At 36.6% G+C, this 23,433-nt stretch overlaps 1 protein-coding gene across 4 annotated transcripts in view; it reads left to right on the top strand.

Moving 5' to 3' along the window:
* Positions 1–23,433, top strand: part of LOC145993985 (ATP-binding cassette sub-family C member 4-like) — a 214,712-nt gene that overhangs the window by 104,895 nt on the left and 86,384 nt on the right. For all 4 annotated transcript variants that reach the window (XM_083130020.1, XM_083130019.1, XM_083130017.1 and 1 more), the window contains 2 exons: positions 16,064–16,350; positions 20,875–21,058. In XM_083130020.1, coding sequence (XP_082986146.1) covers positions 16,064–16,350; positions 20,875–21,058 — 471 coding nt within the window. The remainder of the gene's footprint in view (positions 1–16,063; positions 16,351–20,874; positions 21,059–23,433) is intronic.

Genomic DNA, 23,433 nt, shown 5'->3' with positions numbered 1-23,433 from the left:
AGTAGATATGTTTGTAAAGTTAGTATTGTTAACCATAAAATAATAGATATTTCATATCTCGTATCTTTTAAGTTTAGGTGACATTCCTCTTTATGACATAAGTAGGGTATGGTTAAATTCTTGTTATTTATATCTATCCATGTTAATGGAATTAAACGACTTATACTAGCGGTAGTATCTGTAGGTAATATACAAGGAAAAGTACTTCTAATATGAAGTCTTTCATCATACTTAATATAACATGAGCAACCTAAATGAATTAAAGTAACACCATATTGAAATTCTACTTGATAATTGATTTCAATATCTTTACATACAATGCGTAAAGTACGATTATATTCTTTGTTTCCAACAAAAGCTTGGGTAGAAACGTTAAATTTGTAAAACTCTAGATCATTGTTATTCTTAGTGCATGTCATATTGCAATAGTTATACATCTCATGCACATTCTTTGTTATAGTAACTATTATACATCTCTCAAAGTTACTCAAAAATCCATGTTTCGGGTGAACGAAACATAAGGTATCTTTAACAATATCACATTCAGTTGTCAATAAACTCTTAGAGTTATCATCGTAAGCTATGTTTATATCTTCATTGTACACACTACAAATTTCTGTTTGTCTTCTGAAGTAGATCTGTTTTACTGAAAAACTACGTATACGTCTTTGGCTTGAGATAATGGGAACTTTTATAGCAAACAACACTTTGCTTTTTGATATTACACATTCAGCTAAAGGTACATTGTAGAATTGTCCTAAATTCGTAACGTCTATACTGATAGAATGATTAGTCTTTACAAACTTTTGTTGTACATCTAACAAATCTTGCTGAAGCTTAGCAAATGATATTAATTTTGGATTAATGACTTTTTGTTGACAAGAATTTATTAATAACATCAAATTTTCATTCGTACATACTGATAATGTTTTAAAGTTTAACCATGATAAAGCTGGTGAATCATAAATTTTACTTCTTATGATATTATAACCTTTTCTATCTACAAAAAGTGTTTTAACATGCAATTTTTCAATTCTAAAATACTGCCAACCATATGTAAGAGGATCAGCATTGAAGGTATGATTACCAACACGTGAAATTATATTCTCCCAATCAATTACATGTGGTTGTGGTATTGAAATGGTGATTTCGTATGTGACAGGCAAAGATGTTTCATAATATATAGGAGAGCTTAACTCTTCTATTTGCAATCCTGAATTTATATAAGTAGGTATTTGTAAAGCTGACAATAATGAAAAATTTCTAAGAAGTACAAATGTAAATAGTCAGGATGAAGGTGCTCTATTTAATGTAGCATATTCGGGTTCCATCGTAGGATTAGCGCTAGTTTCAAATGATACGCAACTAGGCCTTCCTTCAAAATTTGGACTATGAAATTTTATTTTTGCTTCATCTAGACTTGATCTGACATTTGCTCTTCGTAATGTACTATCCCTAAATTCTCGAATCTCTTTACAAGTTGTCATCCATATCAAATAAACTGTAACTACGATGACTAAAAATGCTATCACTACACATATGTAAACAGCAATTTCTTCGATAGTTGTAAGTTCACAAGCATGAGCTTCTACTTGACTTATTGGTATAGCACTCATAGGTATAGCAACATTTTGTACTAATCGATTAGTGCGATTTAATTTAAAAATACACCATAATAATAGAATGCTAATTATTCCATTCCAAAGATAAAATACTAAATTATCTGTGGTATCTGAAGGTATTAATTCACTTCCTATATCGGTAACCATATTTTCAACTTCATCTAACAATTCTTTTCTATAGTTAACAGATTGGTTTTCAGTTGTGGGTTTAATATAGATATGAGGTAGTTTCTGTGTCCAATTACTATCTAAACAATCTTGGAATGATTTGAACTCTAACATTTCTTGTTTCGTTTTCATATCTGTGACTTTTAATGTAGGTATGTGAGACCAACTGGCTGGGATAACTCTAGATATTTGAAAGTTCGTTTCAGCATTATCTGAACATGGAAAAGTTTGAGGGATGAATACATCATCACTAATCTTAGCAGAACATGTGCAAGGCAAATTTAACTCACTAGCTCCTGGCTGATTGCCATGAGTAGGAAATTTACGTTTGTTTCCATTACATGCTACTTCAATTTCATCTAGAGCGTTGGTTATTACATACTTGTCTGGTGATATTTCAGTGATAACTATAGGATTTCCCTGAGTACATTGAAATGTACAAACTTTAGCTAACTCTTCTGTAGTAGCTCCTTCTCTTATCTTCTGTGGGCAACCGGTGCCTATTACAGCATCGTGTCCATAGCGTGGTAAATAACATAACTTATCTGTGTGAGGATTACATGTTGAAAGGAAGGTTCCTGACAACATTCTAACACTCGTACTTGTAGTGGCTGCGTAACTTGTGGAATGTAATAATATACATGTCGAATTATGCCATCTAAATGGTACTGTCTGAAATCGTTCTAATAACACTCTTTCTCCTATCCTGATTATAGGGATTTTAACATGGAAAACTACGTTGGTATCTGAGAAAATACACTGCGTTATTGGTAAGCTATAATATTGACTTAGTTTATTAAGTGGAATTGCTAATGTAAAACCTTTCTTAGAAATTTTCTCTATTATATTCATTAAATCGTCTCTTAAAGTTGGCGGTCTAATAGAAGTCATGGGCAAAGTATTATGAAAACATGCATTCTGGATTTCTTTATATTCCTGTTCTATTACCTGATTTAACACTATCTTATGAAATAACATGATTCGCATTTGTTCCAATAACCCTTTATACTGCAAATTCTGGGACATATTCTTTAATTCAGCGAAATGAAAGTTCTCTAATGATCGAATTTGTTCAAATTTTCCTTCTACGGCATCAAGTGATTTGTTTATCTGTTTAGCCATATCCTTTAATCCATATCTAACAGTGACTATATCTCTGTCAAAATGTTTTAAGCTTCTAGTGATCTTTAAAATTGTTTGCTTCAATTTACGATTTTCTACTTTAGAACTTTGAACTTCTTTATCTGTTGCTACTGAGCAACACCATCCAAGGAAATCTCCTAAGAATGGCAGAAGTTTTCTTTTCTTTCTAGTTGGTTCATACTCAAAATATTCCTCTGTAGGAAATTCTAGTGATGATTTATTCAAATGTGCAAGAAAAGCTTCTTGTAACTGTCCTATGGCTTCATCTATAAAACAAAACAGTGAATCAGTTTCCTCATGTTCATTACATAAATGACTTCTTTCTGAATTTGAAATTTGCCATAAACTAGGTGCTATAACTGGAAGTTTGACTAATACATTTTCATATACCAATGGGATCGTGGCTTCATACATTGTTAATCCACTAATGATATTCCAGTATCCTCCGGATACTAAACGTATGGGTGGTAATGGGTTTCCATAAACCTGAAAAGAGATAGTTACCAGTATACCGAAGTAGATTTCCAGAAACAGTTGGCGAGTCATCTTCTGGCTCGATTTCCTCTGGATCTATCCGGTTGATTGGTACCTTTTGGAAATAGGTTTGGAACTTATACCAATTTGTTCACTGAGATTTCTGAAACTGGTTAGAAAACTAAAAATACAATTTATTAGTTATTACAAGGTTAGAAATTTAGTACATCATGTATGAAATTCAATTACTCTTACGAATCAACGAATACCTTGACTAGGATGTGGTTCTATAGGCAGGCTAACAAGTCTTAGCCTAGCTATGGTTGGATCAAAGTGGCAACTAAATTTCCACTGATCACCATACATCCATATGCTACGTTGTATATAGGCGTCTAGTTGATAGGCATTTTGCTTAAGCCATATCTCTCTATCTACCTTATTTGGTCTCAAACTTAAACCAAAACGAATATAATTCGTATAATGTCTTTCAATTGTAGATTTTCCTTGAATCGGATTAGGTGCTATTAAAGGTAAAACATTGGTTCTATAGGGAATATGTTTATTTTCTTTGGCTATGAAACACTTCTTAAAAGAACCTTTCATAAACTTATGTGCAAGGCTAGCTATTTCTAACATATCCTTTATTTTTATGGTCTGGGCTGTTGATAAATTAGGATTTTCTACTACTTTTGAAGTAGCGTTATCTTTACTTGTACTTGCTCCTTCATTTACCTTTTCAACATTCTCCTTACTTTCTCTACTCTCTAATTGGGTTTGTCTTAGTTCAATTGAACTGTGGGCTCTTCCTAAGTCAAAATAATCAGAAAATTCTGAAGATAGTGTACTGATAGACATTGTCGAACATCTAGATGTGACTTCGACAATATCGCTCTCTTCTTCGGAAGAAATTGTAATTGTCTCTTTGGAAGAAGGGTCATCACTGTTTATAGTGATAGTCCCTCTCCCTAATGACTTTTCAATGCATGATGAATCTAAAATATCTATAATGGTATCATGATCTGACATCATTAATGTTTCCTTATTCACAGCGGTCTTTGGGCTAGAAGCTGCTAATGGTAAATCCTTTTCAAATATACTATAAGTAACACTTGAGGGTAAAGTTTCATTAACTATAACACTGGCGCCAGAACCTGTACTAGAATCACTAAGGGTTATCGTTTCTGGGTATAATTTCTCTAATTCCTTTTGGGCGTATTGTTTCAATAGTTGCTCAATGGAAGTATCCTTGATACTTTCAGCCATTTTTCCTCTATACTTATAACACAATTCTATATTACTACTACTGTTTACTTCGAGGTTGGAATGTTCTTCTCAGGGTTGATATAAGCTATCAATTTGATAGTGTTTGTTTCCCTATCAAAAGTAGAAGTAAATAACTATTTACTACCATATTTCTGGAAATTTTCTAATACAAACTTCTTTGTATCACTTGCAACTTTCTGGAGAAAAACATTTATATCCATATCATGTATAATAGCAAACTCTACATTAGCGTCTAGGAATTGTTTCCATTCAAATAATGTTTCTTCTTTGATCATATAATTTCCTCGAAATAGCAAATGTTGTACGTCAAACAGAGCGTAGACGTTCTTTAGAATCCAAGTCCATAAGTCGGGTTTGGTAAGATCCAAAGTCATCAAAATCTTGTGGGTTCCCTGGTTTGTGTCTGGGGAGGAAGAAAATATAACATTACCCGGTATATATAAGGTCTCCTTTTATTTTACTAAAGGGAAAAAGTTTCACTTTTGGGGTTCTATCGTTATAGTCCCTTATAAACAAGCAAATATCATCAACATGGTTTCCGGGTTGGTGGAATACCAAAGTAGGATGTTGTTCAGATAAAACATTATTGACAAGATCCTTGAAAGACTGGACTACATGGATTTCGTCCTCATGTCGTAAATTTCGCAATTCATAAACATACAGATTTTTATGTGGATTTTCCCCATACTCTTGTATGACCTTCGTTGCTCTAATTAGAGGTTCATAAGGGGAAAGTGAAATGTCTTCTCGTAGTATAAATTATTGTTTGATGATCTGGTGGGTAACAAAAATATGGCAGAGAAAATCTACCTACGTGGGCTATTAAAGTACTGCATTTATTCGTCCAATATCGAGGAGGTATTATGCTCCTCATAACTTCAATCATATTGCTGGGTACAGAGTTATTCATTTTTCAAAAGAACAAGGTCTTTCATCATAAAACCGTAGGCAAGTTGTATGTTGCTGAACACTTTTATAACAAAACTCTTTACAAAATCTGCAAAAATAGCTTTTAGGTAGTCTCAATGTATATGGTGCTTTAAACAAGTACTCTTTTTCTTGTCTTAGGACATAATATCTATAATATCGACAAAGCATATTGATACAATACAGCCTATTATATCCAAAATCGTGGAATTCGGCTAATTCTTGTCTTCCGCAATGAGGACAATATACCTTATTTCTATCGTGTAGAATAGCTAGAGGTTGAAGACTCATTATTTAATTTTCTTTTCTTAAATGGTTTAGACAAAATACCTAACTGGTTTGGTTCTGTTCCCTGTATTGTCTGTATAGGTACTAACGGTGGTGGACCGTATGGCGTACACAGTTCAAACAATCTTCTTATTAGCACATAATATACATCGGCGAAATTTATTACGGTAACCTTGGCAAGTATATCGTTTAACACATACTTGAATCTAGCAATGCTCTGATTTTCTAAGACTTGATCTACTGTATACCGTTTTGTATCAAAGAAATAGGGCAAAAATTCTTTATACTTAATCTTCCTATCTTCCAATTCCAATGGAATATGAGGATATTTCTTTGTGTAATGCAATGACATTTATTTTCAGTGGCTTGAGCTTTTCTTAACGGGATGTAGTATTCGAGCAAGTTTTATATGTCCGGTTGAATCGGTGGTAACCTTTAATTTCCAATTCAATCCGTATTTCTTTCTCCACTCTGATAGAACTGTTACTGTATTTCTCTTAATGTTAAACAATAACCTACTCCACTCTAAATATGGGATTTCTTGAACTCCTCCACAAATCTCGGGATTTACTTGATAGTTAGCAAATGGTACATAATATGAACAAAGGCTCTGTGTGAAAAAGACAAGAGCACTTGGTCCTATACTCTTCTTAACTTCAATTAAAGAACAACCAATAAACGTTTCGATTAGAATTTCGTCTATCGTCTCTTGCACTCGTCTTCGGACGGCGTCTGGTATTAATAACACTTCAAAAATATCTAATTTGCTTAACTCTCCTTCGGATGCAGATTCAGACATTTAATCACAAAACACTTATTTGGTGACACAACTCATAAGGTTTCTTAACTCACCTAACTTCTTATTGCTCTTCGTGAGAAGAAACAGGGTGTAGGTCCTAAAATGTCTCAGATGAGATATCAGCTGGGTCAATCTTTAAGAAGAACCTGTTAAAGATAAATCCTGATGTAGGCGAAGATATACGTATGATTTGCAATAAATGGCAAATATATATTTTCGTTGACTAATACATTTGAATAGAAATAATGAATAATCAGATGATGAAGAAAATGATTGTCTTTTAAATGAATGGCCAGTTCATTCAATTGACGAAATTGTGAGAAAAAAATGAGATATACAATGAAAGATGTACGTACAATTCTTCCATTTATGTATTTTATCGTATTAGACCTTTTTCGGATTATCTTCTATTTCAATACTAGTTTGCACTTCGTTTAAAGAAGGTGCAAAGGTATGCGTGTTAAGGATGAGTTCCTTCCATTTTTAAGTCGTTGTGATTTTAGTCTTTACTGATTTACATTTCGAAAACAAATGTAATTACCATTGGTTCGGCGAATAATATCTCTTCAAACGTCTAACATTGACGTTCATTTCCTTTTGTCCTACTAACTTTCTTACATGGAATACATTATTTCCCAAATATCTTATGATTTCCCATGGTCCATTCCATTTTCGTCTTAGCTTTTCTGTTAATCCAATTTTGTGTGCAGGTTGGTATACCAAAACCAAATCTCCTGCGACAAATTGTACGTCATTTACTTTTTCATCATATCTTTTCTTATCATATACCTGTCTCTGTTCATGTCTTTTTCTTGCTATTTGGCGTATGTCTTCCAAATGTTGAGATAGGTGCGTTGTATGCACGGTGGGATCTTGTGTCTTAAGTGATTCTATTCCCATTGTTTCTAAAGGAAATACCGGTTTTCTACCGTACACTAGTTCAAAAGGCGAGAAACCAATCTGATCTACCTTTGAACAGTTGTACGCGAAAACACACAATCTCAAATAATCACTCCAATCCTTTTGATGATGTTCTACATATTTACTTAGCATTTGTGCTAACGTAGCGTTGAATCTCTCTACCTTACCATTCGTCTGAGGGTGGTAAGCGGTCGTACATACATGTTTCACTTTCATGAGTTCCAATAATTCTTCTGTTACCTTTGCCATATATACAGATCCTCTGTCTGAGAGTATCTCTCGAGGACATCCGTGTCTACATATTACATCTTCTAGAAGAAATTTAGCTACTGTTTTTGCTGTTGTTGTTCTTAGGCATCTTGCTTCTATCCAATTTGTAAGATAACATGTTGCAGTAATGACATACTGAAATCCTTTGGAATTTGGCAACGGTCCTAATATATCCGTGGATACACGAGCGAATGGTTCTCCGATAGGTATCGGGTGTAACAAACCTTGAGGTTTACCAACATTACGGTTTCTTTGCTGGCAAGTCGGGCATCCTTGGACATATGAAATAATTTCCTTTTTCATATTAGGCCAATAATAACGTTCCGTGATTTTTCCACGAGTTTTATTTATTCCTAAATGTGCTCCGGTGAGAGGAGAATCCTGAGCTTCTCTCAAAATTTCTCCTTTCAATTTTTCTGATACAACTAACACGTATTGGTCTCCAAACTTTCGATACAATATGCCATCTTTAATTTCAAAGTATCGTACATTTAGTTGATCGGGGTCGGTTTCTTTATCTGTTATTAATTGTGTTACCACTGGATCTTCTCTCTGCAGTTTTCTGATATCCTTTAGTTCTTTTTCCATATCATCTGTCTCCTTTCTAACCTGGGCGACGGCGACAATGGCTCCTTCTTCTATGCATTCTCTTTCTTGAGCTGATAGTGAAGTAGATGGAATACGACTAAGACAATCTGGTGCGCAATGCAATTTTCCTGATTTGTGAACAATGTCGTAGCTATATTCTTGCAATCTTATCGCCCATCGAGCTAATCTTCCTACAAGATCTTTACATCGTTTTAACCAACATAAGGCATGACTGTCAGTTACTACTGTGAACTTTTGATCTATTACGTACGTTCGGAAGTGTATGATTCCAAACACTACAGCCAATGCTTCTTACTCAGCAATAGAGTAGTTTCTTTCTGGTCCATTCATGGTCCTACTAGCATAAGCTATCGGATTTACAATTCTCTTCTTTGATGATGGGTCCTTTGGATTCGGTCTACTCTGACATAGTACTACACCTATACCAGATTCTGAAGCGTCGGTATGCAGTTCTATAGGGATACCTGGATCAAAATGTCGTAATACAGGAGCTTTCATCAGACATTCTTTTAATTTCTCAAAAGATTTTCTTTGCTCTTCTCCAAAAATAAATTCTTGGTCTTTTCGGGTAAGCTTTGTAAGCGGTTGTGCAAGCTGACTGAAATCTTTGACGAATCGTCGGTAATATCCACACATTCCTAAAAATCTACGAATCTCTGTGACATTCCGAGGTTCCGGAATTTCTTTGATTGCTTGTACTTTCTTGGGGTCGGTTTTAACTCCGTCTCTCCCTATGATGAATCCTAATACTTCTGTTTCAAAGTATCCAAAATGGCATTTAGTTGGCGATAATCTTAAATTAGCACTTCTTAGTCGTTTTAAAACTTCTGACAAGCGATATACCATTGTTTCCCAGTCTTCTGCGAATACTATTAAATCATCTAGATAAACTGCAAGGCTGTTCCACTTCATAGAAGCAAAAATTTGGTCCATGCATCGCTGATACGCTGCTGGAGCTCTGTGTAAGCCAAATGGCATCCTTTTCCAATGAAAAAGTCCGTCTCCCGTGATAAACGCGGTCTTGTGTCGATCTTCTTCTTTAATTGGAATTGACCAATATCCTGAACGACAATCTAAAGATGTTATATATTTGATATTTCCCAAAAAGTGTATGATATCATCTATGCGTGGTAAAGGATAACAATCTTCTTCTGCAATGGCATTTAATTTTCGGTAGTCTATACAGAAGCGAATCTCGTTATTCTTCTTCGGTACTAACACTACAGGTGAAGCATAAGGTGATTTACTAGGTTCTATGACTCCTATGTCAAGCATCTGTTGAACTTCTTGTTTTATAAACTCACGCTGCTTCGGACTCGTCCTATAAGGCGGTTGACTTACAGGAGTTTCCGTCTTCAATGGCAGGGTAAATACATAAACGTCTGTTTCTCCTAGTTGATCGGCAGTCCATGCTAAACAGTCTTTATAACTTGTCACTAAATCGAGAACTTCTTTCCTTTGAGCTGGTGTCAATTCGGGATTGATGTCTAACTCTTTTGCTAGGTCATGTTCATCTTCTTTCCCTGGAGTGGTTCCACTGTGCAAAATATCTAAATCCACTGCACAACAAGATTTCACTTGGGGTTGCGTTAGCGGTGAAAGACATTCCAATTTTCCTATCACTGTTCCGGATGGGATATGAACACTGGTATAACCCATATTAATTATCGGCACAGCTTTCAGATCGGAAGGTTTCACTAACATTCGTGGCACTAAACATCTAAACTGATTGTATAGACCATCAGAAGGTTCCAGTAAATATTCACGATCACTTTCTTTCGAAGTTGTACATGGATAAGTTACGGCGATTTGCGTATGCTGACGAGATGGAAGAAACGTATTGACCATTACTTTAAACACTTTCTTTTCCTTTCTCCTCTTTCTTTTCTCTTTTCTAGCTTCTAAACTGGTTTCAAAATTATCATCAAAACCTGAACATTTCAAAGAAGTTATATTTACCTGATCATCTGGTAAAGAAGTTGGATGATTCAAAATCTCTGTAGCTGGTGGCTTCCCAATAATTGCTGGATCACAATCACAACGTGGAGACTCACTAAGTTCAGACTCACTGTTGATTTGTGTTGATTTACTCGAAACTTTATGTTCGGCGCTATCTTGCGTTACTATTTGCGTACGCACTTGGGTGCGGTCGGCGTTCCTTGAGATAGCCTCTGGTTGGTTGACTTGATCATGTGTTCCCTCTTGGCGACATGATGGCGTCATATGCGCGCGCAACTCGGTGCGGTCGCAAGACTCGACAGAGTTCCCTGAGTGGCTAAGTCCTGATCGCTGATGTGGCGTCACTGTGTTGCTACCGGACGTTATCACGTGTTTGCTGCCTAGTGGCGTGATATTTTGGCGTCGCTTCGACATCACATAGGCATCAAAAGTTGGCGTTAGGACGCTTTGATTAATACGGAAAGCGTTGGCTTGCTTCAGCTTCTTGATAATATTAATGAGCTTAGTTAAGATTATCTTACTGGGCGTTTCTTTATTTTGAAAGTCACTATCACTCCCCATTTCGCACTCCTTATCTACACAGGGCGATTCTTGATTAAAACTTATTTCTTGTCTTTCTTTTACTTGGGAATGAAAACTGACAACTTTTATAAGACCAGAATATGAAGGAATATTGCCATTACTGTCCATTTTTACCAACGGAATTCTTCTTTCCATTTGCTGGAATTCTCCTGGTCGTTTTAAGCATATTTCCTTTGGACTGATCCATTTCACATACTTATTAAAGAAATCACTACCAAGTAATACAGGGGAGAACTTCTCTCCTCTTTTTGGTTCCATAAAAACGAAGTTTATCCACATTTTTAAGCCGTTTGTTCTAAAATATACTCTATGGACTGGATATAAATCTGAATCTGTGTCAAGCAAGGTTCGAATACTCACTAAACCTATCTTTTTACTGTTGCTGACAAATTTCTCTGGCAATAATGCAGGATTAATGATACTAATTTCCGATCCTGTATCTAATAAAGCTAATTCCTTTTTTCCAAATAAATGTACATATAGGTGTGGTCTCGGATAACGGTGAGACTCATATATCACAGACTTTAACGGTTTTAGGGGTTTTACATAGTTCGCCTGATTTACGAAGCGATCCCCATCTCGCTCCGTCCTTACTCGTTTGGGGTTCGAACGGCATGGGCAGGTACGTCATTACCCTCCGTCAAACGCGTTTTTCCAAGCAGTTCTGACACTAACATCTCGGCTAACATTTCGTTGACTTGATGTTCTACTGGTTTCTGTACTAACCCTTGTACACCTTTTTGATTTCTGAAGGAAGCTTGATTACCTGCGGGTGTTCGGTTATCGAAGTCGGACCTTCCTCTTTGTGGGCATTCTCTTGCATAATGACCGAAATTTCGACAAGAGAAGCACTGAATGTTACTCTTATCGTTGTTTCTAAAATTCTGATTTGAATTTATATCATTACGACTATACTGATTAAAAGTACCTCGGTAATTGTTACCTCTATAATTATTCCCTCTATAATCATTGCCTCTATACTCGTTTCTAGGTGGCGTGGCCACTTCTGCTGTGAAAGTACGCTTGGAAAAATCATTTCTAGGTGGATTCCTAAATGTCCTACCTGTTCCTCGCTGATATTGGTTTTCTTGTCTTTCTGGCCTGGGCCTAAGATTATACCTGGTTTGAAAGAATTTATTCTGTGATACCTGTTGGTTCTGGGGTCGATGTAATATTTGGTTTTGTGGTCGATTCTGTGCTTGATTAGACCCTTGATTTGCCTTAGTAAAAGATGTATTTTGTCCTTTATTTTCAAAAGATGAAAGAACGTCTTTCTCTTTTTGTTCAGTTACCTTTTTCTTTGATAAAGCACTATTAGTTAACGAAGCCTGCTTTTTAGCTCTTTCCATTAATCGAAGGTTATTTAGCAAATCACTTAACGATTCCGGTCTCATGGGGACTAGTTTCTCAACTTGGTCCTCACTGAGTCCTCTATAAATATAGTTCATTTTACTTTCAGTGTTCATATGTGGGTCAGCTCTCTGACACAATTTCAACATAGAGTAGTAATACTGCTCTATTGTTTCATCATCACCCTTCTTTCGTGCACTAAGTTCGATTAAGGCGTCGCCCTCTGGATAGACAGGTGAAAAGGCTTCTTCTAGTTTTGCCTTTAGTTCAGAAAACAAATTTAATGCCTCTAAGGTACTCTTATGCAATTCCCAAAAATCAGATGCGCTGTTCTTTAAATATGCTGGAAGGTACTTTATTTTATCCCTTTCGGACCATCCCAAAATAGTTGCTACCCTCTCATAGGTCTGAATAAATTGTCGGACGTTTTCGCCTTTATTTCCTGAAAACGTGTCGGGCTGCACGGACGGTACTCGCCCATGACATGGAACTGATGTTGTCGTTGTACTAGTGCTTTCTGAGTCGGTCGGCATTGTGACTATTTGTGGTTTTCTTTCCGCTATAGGCTGGTTACATTCACTAAGGATACACGGAATTTCTATTTGTCTACGTGATGCAATTCTTTCACTACGTCTTGTCTCTTTTATTTCTTGATCAGACATCCAAGTATTTCCAAAGTCATAGTTTCAGCAATTTCAATAATTCATGCACCAATTATTTTGGTGAGTGTTAATCAACTTTTTCTTACTTTTGGTGAGATGCCTTCTCACTTTTACTACTACTTTTGGTGAGATGCCCCGCACCTCCACCATTTAATATGTCACGAACCCTGACTCGAACCATAGACTTCCAAGTCTACCACTAGGCTACCCTCAGAGTCCGTGGGACATATGTTTGCCGGGGCTCACCAGGGATCTCACAGCCACTGCGCTCACCGGACACAAAACTAGGTTCTTGGGCTGTACACTCTTTTCTCATCTGTACTCCCGGCAGAAGAGTACAAAATACAAAGAGAAAAGGGCAATATATATACATATGGGGGTTCCACCACTTAACTTCTAAGAGTTAAGAATTTAAAGGAACTGACATTCACCATTACCATTTCCGTAGAGATTAGACACTACTTCTATAACTATGACTCTTGGAAAGAAACTTGTATGCATTACCTTCTAAAATCAAGATAAATAAAAGAGAAACACAAAGATAAACTTAATAAACATATATTCTTTAGTAAATGTTACAATATCGGGCTTTATACAGACCCTAATGTATTCACTCGTCATGAGTGATCGTTCGAAGTGTACATATCGATCTGCTTGATCGAATCTCCTTTCCTTTGGAGTTTTACGATGAACATTCAAATTACATGGGCCCGTTAGGCCTAATGGTATACAAAAATATATAAAAACACATACATTACCTTGCAGCTATGCTTCTAGTGAAGTTGGCTTCATAACTCAGGCTTTGAACCTGAGTTCGAACTAAAGACTCTGAATCTCTCTTGAGAACTTAAGAACTGAACTGACTGTCTCACTCTCTGTCCACCTCTGACTCTGACTGACTTTTGAGGCAAAACCTAAGCTTTTATACAACTGAAAAAGGCTTGTCACTGGGTGGGGTCCTTTACTAGCGCCCTCTGACTGACGTGTTATTCTTTGAACTCTGACTTATGTTAAATCCTAAGAAATAACAAGTTTCTAAAGAATTGGGAAAGTTCCTATTACCATATATGAAAGGTTAATGTTTTTGGCTCTTTGGGCTTGTAAGGTTGGATAAGGAAATCATGGTAATTGATCATTCACTCGAGGCATATGAGTGGCGTGACCTTATCGACTCTACAAACAAACAGGAAGCTCCTTATTTCTTTCTGCGGCTTGGCTGGGATAACCCTTGACAAAGCGTGCTTCCCTCCGGAAGGCAAACAATGCAGATTATTAACCAATGCGGGCAGACCTCTGACATATGAGATAAACTGTATCCTGTTGTGGCTTCTTGCCAAGTCGATAAACAAGCATTTTCTTGTCGAAAGAGCTCTTGTAAGCCTCTTAAAAACTTACCATTGCTGAGCAATGAATAACGTAAAGGAAAGTTATGGTCAAAGGAATATGGTAGTCGGAATAAAGTTACTGAGTTCGATTCTGGTGGGTGACTAAAATTCTAGGTGTGACAGTATTGACATGTCCTTCCTGGGACCCCCTTGTGGTTGCACCAAGGTCTAGAGCAAGTTCATTTTTCCACTACAGACTTATGAACAGCGTTCTTTATAACTGGGAGAAGTTTTCCCTTGCACACTGCATTTGTGCCGAACTGTTGTGTTGGTGCCGTAACTGTGTGTGATTAACACAAACACATAACTTGATGTAAGAAGTTGACGTGACGTGTTTGGTTCACCATGGAATCGTGTGCATGTTTTTCTGTGGAAATGAAAGGACATATCCCGTGAACAGTTTTTAAGCACGCGATAATTTATGCTATTGTTTTTGTGTAATTTATGATCTATTTGAGCTACAGATTTTGATATATTTCTATATTTTATTTACTTTCAAAATGTTTGAGTGACGTCAGACTGTTGAAGTACACAGTCCCGCCTTGTATATATTAATCTTGTTGCTGACCTCACGTTATTAGTTTTTATAGTTTTCTGGTAAAGTTTAGTTATTTAAAGAATGTTTTAATTGCAAAATGAACTCTATAATTTTGTGCTGTTACTGTGTCTTTTGTGTATTTTGTTATTATGGATTAATGTTTTTACATACCTTTGCATATATAATTTCCATTCTGATACTAGTCGTCTGTGGCAACAAAAAGATTATAAATACGAGCCAGTCTGTCCAGATTCTGAACCATTTTTCATTTGCTCTTTGAAGTGTATAAATGTCTAATGTGCTTTGTTTAGATTCTTCTTGGTACTCCTTGAGGGGTGGTTCGTGTGGGGGACCTGTGTAGGATGCAATACACCTTACGGCCCTCTTGCTATACACAACTCGTTGTGCCCTGGCACTTGTTGAGGAGTTTGTAATTTTGCTTATTTGCCATTTTGTGTCATTATTTCAATGTCGATTTTTATTGTGTGTCTTGTCCCGAGATTCCTTGGTGCTCGTTGGGATGAGGTTCATGTGGAGGACTAGTGTGGGGTGCAATACACCCTACGGTCCTCTCATTTGTACACAACTTGTTTTCGCCCTGGCTCTTGATGAGGGTCTCTGTGCACACCAATTTATTTCGTTTCTTGTTGTAGGGTCTCGAACCCTCAACCCTTGTTGAGACCATTGTCTTGGGGTGATATATTTGTGTAATTTTTATTTGTCAGTGCCATTGTGTGCTTATTTTGACTGACAATGCCTGTTTGAGTTGATATATTTTGTTGACATCATTTTGCCCTTGTACATTTATATACATTTTTTTTATTAACTGCATAATCGAAATAGATTCTTGAATCTATATGTCAAACGTAAGTTTTGAGTTTTGTTTTGACTGCAAATCTTAATGTTTTCCCATGCTCTGAGAGGTGTCATTTGTATAACATTGTAGAGTCTCGTGTTGTTCATGTATTAATATATTGAGATTACTATTATTGTTGAAACTGGCACGACCGTGTCAGTATTCTTACCAGTCTGTAAGTTCAGGTTAGTATTATTAATATACAAAAACCTTTTCTTCTGCACAGACTAGTTTGCTCCATGCCATCTTGGGTGAGCTCCCCCTGACCAAAGGCTCCGTGGAGGTGAACGGAAGAGTCTCCTACGCAGCACAAGAGCCTTGGCTATTCTCTGCTTCCGTGCAGCAGAACATTTTGTTTGGTTCCCCCTTAGACTTAGAGCGATACGAGAGGGTGGTGGAGGTCTGTGCTCTGAAGAAGGACTTTCAGCATTTCCCCTACGGGGACCAGACGATTGTTGGGGAGAGGGGGATTTCTCTGAGCGGAGGCCAAAAAGCGAGAGTCAATCTTGCCAGGTAAATTTCTTGTTTGTTTGTTTTAGAGTCAATTTTATGTACAGAAAGGTTAACCGGGACTGGACCTACAGTTTAATGTGGAATCCAAACCACTATATGCCTGCACTGGATATTGAACCCGGACCCCTTGATTACAAGGTGACAAAATTACCACTACGTTATCGGGGAGGTCCCTTAACAGGTAAATATTACTAGTACTTAGGTAAAAACATTTCCAGATGAGTTTTAGTGAGATTTTTACCTCTTATCCTTCCATTTTATGGAAGTTGCTTTGGTCTAGTCAGTACAGCATCTGACTGCCATGTAGAAATGAATGGATGCATGAGTTAAAATTATTGGCTGCATTGGCACACATGGTCATTTTGCATCCTTAAATGTATAAGGTAAGGTAAAGTTCCCGTGCATATAGCACCATGCCATGAAGGCACATTTAGGGGGGATGTGGGGGTAGGGCCCGCACACATTCGCAATCTTGGCAATTTTGGAGGTGGTGTGATCAGCACCACATTCTGGAAACCTTCACACACCCCTCCCCCCACAGGGGTGTCTCCAGGTACCCTTTGATTTGAGGCTGGATGAGCCCCAAAGCTGCTTTATGCGGGGACAAGGCCAGAAAAATTCTGACCTTAGATCACATGCCCTATCACTGTATTCAATAAACTGTGATCTGTGGATAATGCAGAGAGGTCTGCAATGGCTGCATTCTTCTTTTTTATGTAATTATGTATTTGATAAGTTCCTGTAATTTTGCTTTATGAAGCAACCTGAACAAAATTGGCATTATAGTCAAGTTCTCTTTCAAAATCAAGAATCTTGTTTAAGCTTGCAGTGTCGTTTTTGCTGTTAAGAAACCAAAAATCACACACAGTCTTGAATGTTTATGAGTAAGCAACTGCATTGTTAACAACGGGTGCTCAAAGAGAGAGAGAGAGAGCTGCTTTTCTTTTCAAAGAAATAGCAAATCTTGGTACTGAAATCTGAATGCAAACCTCTATTGTTGTGTTTGGTAAAAATTATGTTCTCTGGTATAGTGTGTGGTTTTTTTGCTTTATCTGTGATAAAGGAAGAAAAATAAGTTAGTTCGCTGCAAGAAGTGAAGTCTGCGCGATGCTAAAGTTTTCACAGAGAAAAGGGATATTATTTTTCCTAAGTAATTCGCGTGCGAGCAGGAGTTCGCAGAGGGGAAGTGAACAGTGCGCAACGTGAAGTTAAACGCGGCTCTGAGAAAGATAATTTTCCTGTGATTCGCATGTGTATCTTGTTCAAAAGTGACAAGTTTTGAGTTATATTGCATGATGGAGGTCAAAAAATGTGGCAGTGTCATCTGTGACTGAATCCCATTCACATCTCGATTTCCGTTCCTTTCTGTGTTCTGACAAAAGAAGTTCCAATCAAACTCCAAGTAGTGAATGCTATGGTTATGGAACATTCTTCGAATAACTGAGGATTTCCCTGGAAGAGACCTCCTGACCTGTTTGGCGAAGTGGCTACGATCGTAAGTACTATGCATCATTGAGCCTCATTCGATACTTTCAGGGTACAAAGGTTGACCTCGTCTAATCATAATTTGTGCCGCATTAGGAGTTTTACAATAACAGGATTATGTCGTGTATGTGGATCAATCATAACTAGACTGATGATGATGAGTTAGTTATCAACAGTAAAAATCACTGAATTACAAAAATTAATGTAATTTAAAGATGAGCAATTGTTAACTGGTTGTGGAAGTCACATTACAATTCAAAGTTCATTTGTTTTAAATGGTGGTTATTCAAACATGTTATACCTTTAAGGAAGAATGGGTAAAGTCAAGGCCAAGAATTATTTGTATTGTAAGGATCCTTGGGTATATTATATCAAAGTACATAATAGATTGTTAGAGGCATGCAAATTTTGTTTTTGACAAAAACAAGAAATAAGAAATAACATGCTGCTGTAATGTTCATTTCTCATGTTTCTGAAAGGTGTGAGGTGCATTTTTCTACCCTTTTTTGTCACGAAATAATGCGAAATGAACTGCAAAATGCGAAATATATTCTTAAACATGAAATTTACAGTTTATATACTGATGCGACACTTTCTGAAGTCTAAAGTATCCTGTGAGTTATGCAATTCACGGAACATTGATTAATTCTGTTGTAAATATTTGAGAAGCAAAAATGGACCCCTTTACACAGGAAAAAACTTAATACTCTGGTAACTACATAAATGTGCTATTAGAAGGGGTAAGTTTATTTTTGTATAATAAGTGCAGTTTTTAAATCAAATTTAGGATTATATTCACAATTTTAAAACCAAAATGTAATTTTATATAGCACTTTTGATGTGATTATTCACCACTATAACACCTTAATTCTATTTTATTTATCGCTTTTGAACCTGTAATCAACTCTGTTTTTGTACCGAAATTTTGCTATTTTATTTACCAAAAATATGTGCCTCTATAGATTGTACATATTAGAAGACAAAAAAACAATTCTGTGATTTTGTTCAATTTTGATTTCAGTGAATATAATTGTTATAAAACTTTATTTCTGTCCTTGTAGTTTTACTTAATGATGGTTTATGTTTAAGTCCACGCTTAACTAGTGTTTGTGTGTTTCCTGGACTCTAATACTGGCTAGTACTGTAGGTGAAACAAATCACCTCTACTGAGCTACATGCCGGATACTTGGATCCGAATTTTTAATTCTAGAAGAACAGTCGACTCATTCCTGGTATCGTCATAACCCCAGGAATCAAACTCAGGTCTCCCATGTGGCAGTCAGATGCCCTACTAACTAGATAACCATGGCTCTACAAGCCAGAGTAAATTCTCAAAATATCAACTTGTATTCTATGGAATTAGCATTGTTAAAAAAATACATGTATATATATATTATACAGGGTGTCATTTTAATGGAGCCCACGGATCGCAGATTCGTATAGAGGACATCAAAACAAAACAACTTTTCTCGATAACATTTTTCTCGTTGGTGCATCATTTCAGCACTACAGTTGTTCAAAAAAGCCCGTTTTGCCACCTGAATGCTGGCAACTACACCAAACATTTGATTGCACTTGTGATGTCATATCCCATCTTGAAGCGATGTGTTCCAGGGTTGCCAGGAACACACACATTCTGTGAGAAATGAGATACCTACAATCAGCCACACTATGTAAAGTAAAACAAAACGAGCAAACACATTCTGTAACATAACAGGAAGTAAACAAACGATACGAAAAATGGTAGAAAGAAAATATAATTCAAGTGGAAGTGGTCATATCGAATTTTGTCTCAGTTTACATGTCAAATATTTTGCAAATCTAGTTACCAAGTTGACATCTACAATTTAGTCTATCCACTTCATCCTTCTGATACTACACTAGTGTCCAAAATTAAAGCAACAAACAGAAATCCTTTCCTCGTGTGATTTTTTCTTTTGATAAATTTGCCAAGTTTAACCTGTTGCTATCATAATTTTTTTGTTGCTAAATCCTGGCACATTAAGGTTAGTTTATTTTCTATCTTAAACCAGTTGTCTATGACATCATAAATATTACTATCACCTGATCATATTATGTGGTCAAATGGACACACAGTATATATTCAGGGAATTATGAGGCGTCACAAAAATTGTTGAAAATACAGGGACATAAGTAGCAGTAATACAAGCTCTCCGACGACTGTGTTTATCTATGCACGGGATACACATGTAATAGTTTACAACTTCTAAACAGTGTAGTATATTCGCTACTGATTCACCATTAGATTGTTACTGTGGTTGTACGTGTTTTAGCCGTAATGTAACAACATGAAACTCGGATACTTCCGTTATCAGCACAAAAGTACCACAAGGCATATGGGCACAAACCTGTAGATATAAACTTTGCAACAAGATTTGCAAATATAATTGACATGTAGCTGGGCGTAAACAGCCAAATGTAAGCTGTAGGTCCAATAACATTTGTTGTTGTTGATATTTGACATGTAGGCTGAGAGAAAATCCGATATTTACACTTCATTTTGAACATGTTTTTACCATTTCTCATATCGTTGGTTCACTTCCCCCTTTCCTTAGATGACTGCAGATTTTCTGGCAGGTAGGCTATGATGTTCGGTCTACTGGATGAGTTTCTCGCTTCATTTTACAGTTAATAATGTTGTTGGTAGTTCACAAAATTGGTGTGTGCTGTTTCGCCGCAGGATATGACGTCACAGATACGATAAAATGTTGTGTTGGGTTGCCAGCATCCAGGCGGCAAAACGGTCTTTTTTGAACGGCTGTATCGTCGAATCGACACACCAACAAGAAAAATGTTACTGAGAAAAGTTGTTTGTTTTGATGTCCTCTGTACGTTTCCGTGGTCCGTGGGTGCCATTATATCAGAATTTCATATTCTTGAAAATCATGCTTAATTATAAATTAATCAACTATAATTCATTGTTGCCCCATCATTCATGATTGCTGTTCACATTATCATATTAAATTAATTATGATAAAGAAATTATTGAAACAAAGTAACCACTGACTATTTTTTCAGAGCTGTCTACCGCGATGCTGATATCTACCTTTTCGATGATCCATTGTCTGCTGTGGACACATTTGTTGGAAAACAATTATTTGAAAACTGCATTACTTCATTTTTAAGAAACAAGACATGCATTCTGGTCACACACCAGTTGCAGTATCTTAAAAATGCAGATCACATTGTCATTTTGTGTAATGTAAGTACTATATTTGTGATAGGTGAAATTTCATACTGTAACATTACTTCGAAGTATTGTACTATTGTGATGGGTGTTTAAGTCTGAATCCAAATTACCCAAATCTAGAATCCTAAAACTGATTTTTGAAACTCAAACCTTGAGTGAAATATCTGAATCTCAAATCTTAGAACTGATATCTGGATCCCAAATCTGATATCTGAATCTTGGAACCAATATATAAAACTTAAGTCAATCCATTACAAGCTCCAAATCTCTCCAGATTTGGATAGTCTCATTCCTACTGTAAAAATTTCATATCGTTCCTTACCTATTATGAAAAAATGTAATATACGTGTGTTGAAAATTTTATATTGGCAACTATTAATTTACAAATGATACGAGAGTGATACCTCTGTGAAACTTTTACAGTCCTTCGATGTAATCACCAGCATTGTGTACCACCATTCCCAGAGATGTGGAAGTCGTAGTATTTCTGTAGCAGTGCCTGTTCTGTTGATGATTTGAATGAAGAATTGCCTGAAGAATTTCTGGAACAGTTCGGAAGCAAATGCCCTTTATCAAATCAAAGTCACAGGGGCTGGTAGAGCATCTGCCAGCCCCATCGAGGTAACAAATCAGACTACATGCACCCAAGCATTGCCCTGCAAAATGATGGGAGGATTCAGAAGAAGTGCAGGTCGCAGGTTATGTTACAAAAATGAACAGTAATACCACATGTAATACTGCACATTGATGGTCTGTCCTGCAGGTTCGGCGAGAATCATCAGAATTTTCACATTAGTGGGGTTCTGACTACACAACTTAGACTGCCAACTCCAGCAATACTCTATTCCTCTCGTCACTGCGCATGTGCCTAGTGTTGGAAGGAAGAGTCCATTTACTGGGAGGTAGCTTAGGTATGAAACTAACATGTTGTATAAGTGAGAAGCACCGGTTCCGTTTCATGGCATATATACAGCAGTGTTGCCACTATTAAATTTCCAACCCACGTATATATTGGTTTATCAACCTGAATATATCAGTTAGCAATCAAAAACATTAGAAACTATAAGGCTGATGTTCTTTTGGAGAAGAGAGATATCTTCTGTAGATCAGGTTTGTTTACTACTCTGAGCATGAACAATTAATACTTATTAACTTTGCATTATCACAGGTAGTAGCTAGTTGTTAATTTTTGTACCTATAAAATCAGTTTTAATGATTTTTACTAGGGAAAATCAAAAAGTAAGTTACACCCCCTATATAAAACAAACAAGACACATTAGAAAAAAAATAATTATTGGAGAAAAATGCATAGTCACTAAGGTATTCCAAGCACTTTTCGAATCGTGTGACCAGTTTTTTGATTTCTTGTGCGTAAAAATTCCATTCAATTTTAATTGAGTTGACATTTGTGCTCATCGGTTAACAATCGTGGCACCCAGTGAGAGCACAGTTTACTATACACCCAACTGGTCATGAATCAGCATAGACACACTATTGTATGATATGTTTAGTTCACTTGCAATATCTTTTAATTTTCACATGTCAGTTGGCAAGGATGATTGCATGCACATGCTCCGTTTTGTCGATAGTGTTCCAGTTGCAGGCTACCCAACACACTGTTCGTCGTTCACTTTTGTTCTTTCGAACATCTGGCAATTTCCTGATCATGGGATGTGACATTGCATTCCCACCATATGCCTCGACAATTTGGCGATGGATTTCACTCTGATTATGCCTTCGTGTCCACAAAAATCGGAAGACTGAGCGGAACTCAATGTTGGACACCACCTCAGTATGACATGCCATACTGACACGGTGACTACTCATATTAAAGCAGCTACAGCATGGCTGCTTTGGGTGTGGGGAGAATACATTCCGGACAGTGCTGCCACAAAGCGTGATTATTTTCTCTCTTTTAGTACAGGAACACGGCTCAGGTGTAACTTACTTTTTGATTTGCCCACGTATATGCATAAAAAAAGGAGATATCTGATATTTTAGTCTTGATTTAAAAAAAAACATAAGATGCGTGAAGTTTGTAACACAACATTCTTTTTTATGACTTGTTTTCAGTTTCAGTAATGGAAGATCAGATCATATATAACGTTTGTCAGAGAAGTTACAGGATTGATTTATAATTCTCAAACTACGATATTGAACCATGCAGGTGTTATTTAATCACCTGATATGTATTGTGAATATGCATGTCCCATACTGCTGTATCGGTACAGGAATATCTGGCCAAACATCATATGCCTGCTCTTCCACATCCACCATATTCACCTGATCTGGTTTCCCATGTGAAAATGCCACTAAAAGGAAACTGACATCAAGATATTCCAGCAATCCAAAAGGATGTGGCAGATGTGCTGAGAAGCATTTCAGAA

This window comes from Lepisma saccharinum, chromosome 10 (assembly GCF_977018435.1).
Source record: "Lepisma saccharinum chromosome 10, izLepSacc3.1, whole genome shotgun sequence".
In the NCBI taxonomy this organism is placed as follows: domain Eukaryota; kingdom Metazoa; phylum Arthropoda; class Insecta; order Zygentoma; family Lepismatidae; genus Lepisma; species Lepisma saccharinum.
This window is presented reverse-complemented; position numbering and strand designations above follow the sequence as displayed.